Genomic DNA, 7,364 nt, shown 5'->3' with positions numbered 1-7,364 from the left:
TCATCATGGACAAAGATGGGTCATGTTGATAGCTAGACCAGCCATGAGGAGGACTGACATCGTCCCATGGTCTCAGGAACCCAAGATTCCCTTCAGAAACTGGAAAGAAAACAGAACTCTGCTTTCTCTTGGATGGTGGAGTAGCTGATTCACTTTGGACGCTGCAGAGTAGGCACAGTTGAGATGGCTTCTGTCCCAAACTCTAGCAGTGACAAAATAGATAAATACAGCTTAGCTCCTGAAAATGTCCACCATATCTAGCTATAATAGGGAATCTCCCCAACGTGACCACATGGATGAACGAGGTTCAGCATCTGGCTGACACACCTTCATAAAGCCCACTATCATAGCCTCTCTCTGCTGTGTGCAGCTGTGTTGAACAAGAAGGATGCACATTTCTTTCTCTAGTGTGAATTTTCTGATGCCGAATAAGGGTGGGCCTTTGGCTGAAGGCTTTGCCACATTCATTGCATTTATAAGGTCTATCTGGTTTGTGAACTTTCTGGTGCTGCCTCAGATTCGACCTTTGTCTGAAGGTTTTCCCACATTCACTACACTCATAAGGCCGTTCACCAGTATGAAGTCTCCGATGGTTGCTGAGGCTGGAGCTTTGATTAAAGAATTTGCCACATTCACTGCACTGATAAGGCCGTTCACCTGTGTGAAGTCTCCTATGACTATTGAGGCTGGAATTTTGGCTAAACAGCCTCCCACATTCAATGCACTCATAAGGCCGCTCACCAGTGTGAACTCTCTGATGTTTCATTAGGTCAGAGCTTCGGCTGAAGGCTTTCCCACATTCACCGCACCCAAAAGGCCGTTCACCAGTGTGAACTATATAGTGTTGAATGAGACTGGCAATCTGGCTAAAGAATTTCCCACATTCATTGCACTTATAAGGTTTTTCTCCAGTGTGAACTCTGCCATGCTTAATCAGACTGGAGTTGCAGTTAAAAGATTTCCCACATTCCCTGCATTCATGAGCACTTCTACCAGTGTGAACTCTTCTATGATGAATGAGTTTGGAACGCTGGCTAAAGAATTTCCCACATTCGCTGCACTCGTAGGGCTTTTCACCAGTGTGGACCCTCATATGTTGGATAAGGTTGGAGCTTCGGCTAAAGAATTTTCCACAGTAACCGCACATGTGGGGGCTTTCACCAGTGTGAACTCTCTGATGTTTCACGAGACTAGAGTGTTGGCTAAAGAATTTCCCGCACTCACAGCACTCATACGGTTTTCCTCGATTGTGAACTCTCTGGTGTTGCATGAGGCCAGAGGCATTGCTAAAGAATATCCCACACTTGCTACATTCATAGGGCCTCTCTCCAATGTGGACTCTCTGTTGATGAACAAGTGTGGATGTGGCACTGAAAGCATCTCTAGATGGACTGCTCTTGTTATGCCTTTGGGCAGAGGGAAAATCTAATGCACCTTCAGAATTCTTGTGTGCCTCCTCCACACTGGGAGTGATCTGACTCTGCACAAAGCCTGATGTGGCCACAAAGTCCTCCCTGCCCTCCCCACACATGGAAGGCTTCTGTGATGAGTGGTCTGAGCAGGTCTTTCCAGGAGAGGCCCTGCCCTCCTCCTTTCTGGCAGGCTTGTCTGCATTCTTCTGCACCTGCTGCTGGGGAAGGTTTCTGTTGAACTTGAACCCTGTCCTACTTGCCTCACACATGTAGGGCTTCTGCCTGGCACGTGTTGCTTGATGTTCAGCCAGGCATAAAATGTCTTTCAAGTGTGGGCCACATGTGTCATGGGGGTAGGTCTTCTGTGTGGACAGAGATGTCTTGGGATTCCCATCCTGGGATATTCCTTGTACAGAAACATTTTGCTCAGAAGGTAGCTCCTTGAGCTCTGTTCCACAGCAAAAATCTACAAGCAGAGAAATTCTGATCAAGTCATATAAACTTTGATAGAAGGAAATAGCCCCATTACATGTGCCTCTCTGACTCCAGAATAAGTCCTTAATAACCTTGGCAGGATGAGAGACCTCAGGTGAGAGCCAGGAATGGTTGGCTTTCTACACTACCATGCCTGGCCAGGCCACAAAACAAGAGAGGTCTGTACCACAGGATGGGGTACAATCTTGGGAAGAGGGTCAAGATCCCCAACTCACTTCTCTACAAAGAAGCCTAGGAGAGCATTGGCTTCTGGGAAACTATAAGGGCCACGAGGCAGGTAGGAATGGCCAAGCCCGGGAGAATCTGACTACAACTAATTGGATGATGTTTAAGGACATCAAGGAAACATGCTCTTCTCAGGATATATGATGTAGAGTCCAACAGTGCAGAATAATGCAGAGGTCACTGTGCAAAGACTGAGACACGGAGGCCGGAAAGGTGGGGCCAGCCAGAAGCCCACAGTCAGAGCAGAGATTCAAATGGGCAAGGTCTCAAGAATGGGGAAGGAAAGGTAAAGATGAAGAGTGGACATTAGCATTCAAACAAATAATGATAAATAGGAGAAAAGAAGCCGGTATGATTTGGACACAGTGATGATGTCACATCCGCCCCCAGCTCCCACTTACCAGAGCCAGGCCTGCCAAAAGCCCCTCTTGTCATGGCTGAAGTCATAGCCACTCTGTCAGGCACCCAGGGTTCTTTCCCCACCTCGAGTTGGGCAATGACATGGCACCTGAAAGAGGTGAGCCCTGAGGGAAAGATGGGCAGGTCATCTGCCAGCACATGCCCAGGGAAAGTAACCCAGAACAGACCACAGGAAAGAAAACTCAGTATTACACACTGTACATACAAGCAAGGTCTGACAAGCATATCCCAGTGATTGGCAGGCAGTGACCAAATCAGTCTCGAATTCTGCAGTCTTGCATAGGACATGTTAGCAAAGGAAGGAGCAGAAACTAAACCACAGAGATGTCAGAGACCTGGACAGTCACCCAGGTGAGGAGTGACAGATAGGATGAGCTCTATGGGGCTGACCTTAAAAGGCTCCTTCTGCTTGGTCCTTTCCTGCAAAGCTTTGACAAACAGGTGTGGGGTTGCTCAGGGAGAGGTGGAGGCACCGCTTGCAGGGCTACCTTGGAATCCAGTGGAACTCACAACATGCACATTATGAAGGGAGGGGAGGAAGCAGCATTGGCGGGGTTGGCATTGGAAGGGAAGAGCTCTCTAGTACAAAGGGGACAGGCAGAGAAGAGCTCAGGATGCTTGGACAAGTGTGAGGGCCTTACCCAGAGAGGCTATGAGTGCAAAGTTCTCCAGCATCACATCGCAGTACAGGAGTCTCTGTGCCTCGCTGAGCAGGCCCCACTCCTCCTGGGAGAAGTAAATGGTCACGTCTTCAAAGGTCACACAGCCATGCTGATGGGGACAGTTCATTCCGTGATCAGCCTCTCTCCTCAGGCCTCCCTCTCCATTCCCTACTTGCCCTCTGTCACCCTTCTTCCCAGCTCCAAGGAAACACCAGTCCTGGTAACATTAGTACTGGCTTTTTTCTCATGTCACACACGTTCACTTTTCAGCCTACAGTGAGACAGGCAGGAGGGCAGAGGGTCGCCATCTAAGCTCTGGGGCTGAAGTGTAGGGCCCAATCCCCTCTCTTCTGGCCCCTTCTCCTAAATTTGCAATGTCATGCTTCTTAGATACAATCCAATGAGGGCTTGGTTTTCATCCTCAGTTTCCTGTCCAGGCCCATTCCTATTTGCACCTCATTCTTTGTCCTGCACCTTCCTCACAGTTCCAGACCTTGCCCTGCACAGCCATGGTCACAGCTACCTTCTCCCCAACCTTGTCTACCTCTCAGCCAGGTTTGTGGACTCCTGGGTGTCACTTTGTTCACTGAACTTGGAGACAGTCTGGCCAATACAAGCCTGATACCATTCTGCCCTTGGCCTTTGATGGTGCCCACTGCAAGGATAACACTCTTCTTTGCTTTGCAGGCTTCTCCACTTGGCCTTCTTCCTGGCTTTAAACCACATCAAGCACACACAGATGCCAGATATCCTGGCACTCCTGTGTTGCACGCTCTCCCTTCATCATTCACGCTTATGCAAAAGCCAACCCCTCTGGTCCTCCTACTCCAGTGTGACAGTTTGGGTTTTGAATGTTCTCCAAAGGCTCACGTGTTGGAGGCCTGGATGTACTGGAGGTGACACAACCTTTAGGACACGTGGCTAACTGAGGGAAGTTAGGTCATGGTGGGCTTGCTCCTGAGAGGAATATTGAGATCCTGGCCCCTCTTTTCTTTCTCTTCCCACTCCTCTCTGTTTCCCAGAAAGTCTGAGCAAGCTCATTTGTCCCTAGCTAATTGCCTAGTCTGACTAAAAATCCCCAGGCTCCATCATGAGACACCACAAAAGCCTCAGGAGAACATAAATTGGAGAATGCACCACTCTAAGCCACATGGTAGCATTACCTCCATGACTCCCAAGCCTCAGCATCCATTTCCTAGTTACATCTGGCCACCTGCCACCTTCCTTTATACCCTGACACCCCCTATCCCATGACACTCTTTCTCATTCGTTTTTATGATGCTAAACAAGCCAAACATAGTACCCAAGCAAGATCCTATGGTCTGAGTCCTCCGGGCCCACGTTCTTTTTTCACAGTATGCTGCCACCATGGCCTGAACATTGACCCTCTAAAATCTGACATACACTCTTGCCCACACACTGATGCCACAATTTGGATGTTTTGTGGAAATAAAGACCAACCAACAAAGAAAAGCTAAGGCTATTTATCCATTGCTTACTGTAGCCAAGGAATGGGCCAATATCACTGATGGCTTCTCAGAGACTTAAAGGCAGCCACAGTAAGGGCAAAGCGTTATAACACAGAGAAGGTGTGCCCTGACTAGGAGATGGTACCTTGGAAAGCTGTCTGTTGGGGCCTTGAACTACAGGCAGGGCCTCATATGAGACTGGTCATGTAAACATCTTTAGCTTTCTGCAGTTGGTCCTAAATTAGACATAAGAACAAAAATTTCAGAAACTGTCTGTTATTAATCAAGCCCATTCAAAAAAAGAGGTCCACTGTGAAAGGAGTTTTGGTCTAACTTCCCAGCTTGTCACTAGAGATAGCAATCTTGTTTCCTGCCAGTCTAACTCACAATAAGCAGGCTTCCTGTGGGGCTGATTATAAAAGAGAGGGTGGTTTCCTGGGCAGGTCATAGGCCAGAGCTCTATTTTTACATATTGTCTGGCCATTGTCTGAGTTGTAGATTGTCTCTTATGACCTCAATTAACACCTTCCTAGAACAGGGTAACTGTGTTTAACCACTCTTCAAATCTACTCAGGGTCTCTGGAGACTCAACATGTCCCAAACCTAACTTCTGCTATTTCCACTGAAAATTCCTGCTGCAGCCACTTCCCTTTCTCTCTGCTGATGACTTGTTGATACTTCTTCCTAAGGAAGCAAAACACCATGGAGTGTGCCTCCTCTTCCTCACTCTCCACATCAGACAACCCGGTCAGCCTGATGTCTCTGAGACAGACCACACCTGCAGTTCCACCTGACCTGGCCACCAGGATCACTGATCCTGACCCAAGCAGTGGGTGCTCCTTGGCCTCCCTGCCTTCGCCCTCACCCCACACACTTTTGTTCCACTCTGCATCCACAGAGACACTAACAAGACTCGAGTCCTATCACCTTCCTCTGCTTTAAACCGTCCACGGCACCCAGTGACCTCAGAATAGCAGCCCAGCTCCTCAGCCTGTCATTCTAGGTCCTGACAGACAACAGTCACTCGAGTTTCTTGAACACTCCCAACTCCGCCCCACCTCAAGCATCTCTGTGCAAGTTCCTGTGCTCAAGAAATCCTTTCTCCCCTCACCCTTCAGAGCTCAGATATGGAAACTTCTCTGCAGAATGTCTGGCCTGCGATCAGGATCCAAGCCAGGAGTAACTCCTGCCAAGGACTCCTGAGTCAAAGCAGGGAGATGGCAGAGGTGAGAGAGGTAAGAACAGCGCCATCCGTTCTATGTTGGCACCAGGACCAACAGGGTGGTGCCACAGCAGAGGGCTGAAGCCACCCACTCACCTGCACCAGGTCCTGCTGCACTGACACAGCCATCAGGCCTTCTGGACCCAGCGGGGCCTTCTCTGCTGGTGACTGAGGTGGCTCCCGCGGGCTCAGCCCAACACGCACCCTGCCTTGTCCTCGGCTGAGGGTCGCGTTCCGGGCTTCAGCCCCTCAGTCAAATGCATACCCCTGGACACCTGAGACACCCCAATTCCAGGGCTCGAGGCTGCTGCAAAGGCACAGCGCAGGGTCCGAGCCGCACTGCCTCCGCCGGGCGGTCCCAGCCAGCCACAACCCTGGTCCCCACCCGCTAGGACACAGCCGGTCCGGGAACCTCCGCCCCCTGCCCTGAGAAGCTCCGCCCCCCGCGCTCCGCCACTGCCCGCGGGGACACAGCCGGGTCGCCGGGAACCTCCGCCCCTGACCTGCGAAACTCTGCCCCCAGCGCACCGCCACTGCCCGGGACCCCGCGTTTGCGTTCTGCTCGCAGGGGGTGCGGGGAGGGGGGGGTCGGTGGAAAGGAACTATAGGGACAGGGCGGGGCTTGCTTGGCTGCGCCTCCGCCCCGCAGCCCTAGCGCTAGACTCTTAAAGGGGCCCTTCCCAGGCTGCGGTGTAGCAGCAGACGAGCAAGGCCCGGAGATCGAACTCGGTCCTTGTTCCTGCGAGGCAGGCGGCAGAATCACTGAGCTAAATCCCCGGCTCTGCGTGCTAGCCATATGTGTTCTCATTCTGTACTTCTCAAACCAGTAACACCAGCATTGCTGGGAATTTGTTTAAAAATGAAAGTTGGAGGCAGCAGCCCAAACTTAGGGACTCGGAGGTTTTGGGAGGAAAAAGTTGGGACTCGGCCTTCCGGGCTCTCACAAGCCCTTGGGGGACTCCAGAGCTGCTCCAGCGGGAGAACGGGGACTCAGTCAATACAATGGGAATCCTCACTGCGCACCTAGTGGGGTAAAGGGCACCTAGCAGGCACGAAGTCCCTGCTCACCTTGTGCAAGCTGTTGCTGTCATCATCATCCCACTGCTGTGGGAGGGCAGGGGAAGCTGCCTCCCTGCAGGGTCATCTGGGACATTCGTCAGAGTGTGAAACCCAGGGGCCGGGGACAGGCTGTGCTTGTGAGGTGCAGCAAGTAGGCTCTTAAGGAAAGCACGCAGCTATACCATTTGGTGCCTTTTTTTCTTCTTTTCTTTCTTCTTCTTTTTGTATGTAACCTGCAGTTATTTTTTATTTTATTCTATTTTTTTAAAAATGAAAGCAGACAATTTATTTGAAGGTGGGGAAAGGGGAGAGAGAGCTCTACTCTGGACAAATAGGGAGCATTCGAAATGGAAATACTCCTGTTTTTTATTTTAAATATATTGAAGAATGAAATTATATT

At 50.5% G+C, this 7,364-nt stretch overlaps 1 protein-coding gene across 2 annotated transcripts; it reads right to left on the bottom strand.

Annotated features, from left to right (window-relative positions):
• Positions 1-208: 208 nt before the first annotated feature.
• LOC106007538 (uncharacterized) lies at positions 209-6,470 on the bottom strand. Of its 2 annotated transcripts, XM_004858885.4 has the most exons (4): positions 6,002-6,470; positions 3,194-3,323; positions 2,534-2,656; positions 209-1,878 (listed from the first exon to the last, which is right to left on the bottom strand). In XM_004858885.4, exons 1-4 carry the CDS (start codon positions 6,032-6,034, stop codon positions 308-310), a joined length of 1,857 nt encoding a protein of 618 aa, XP_004858942.2. In that variant the 5' UTR covers positions 6,035-6,470; the 3' UTR covers positions 209-307. The 2 variants fall into 2 exon arrangements, with proteins under 2 accessions (XP_004858942.2, XP_087047297.1); XM_087191171.1 differs by having other exon boundaries at positions 2,534-3,278; positions 6,002-6,369.
• Positions 6,471-7,364: the final 894 nt, after the last annotated feature.

This window comes from Heterocephalus glaber, unplaced genomic scaffold (genome assembly GCF_053883595.1).
Source record: "Heterocephalus glaber isolate CG9 unplaced genomic scaffold, H.glaber_assembly_v1.0 deba00001561, whole genome shotgun sequence".
NCBI classification, from domain to species: Eukaryota; Metazoa; Chordata; class Mammalia; order Rodentia; family Bathyergidae; genus Heterocephalus; species Heterocephalus glaber.
The sequence above is the reverse complement of the archived record's forward strand: the minus strand, read 5'-3'. Positions and strand labels throughout refer to the sequence as shown.

Bases quoted from the DNA above. Each gene is read 5' to 3' on its own strand.
- LOC106007538 (XM_087191171.1), bottom strand. From the start codon at position 2,840: ATGTCCTATGCAAGACTGCAGAATTCGAGACTGATTTGGTCACTGCCT. The intron at 1,879-2,533 runs GTAAGTGGGAGC...CTCTGCTTGTAG, and splicing joins TTTTGGCAGGCCTGGCTCTG to ATTTTTGCTGTGGAACAGAG.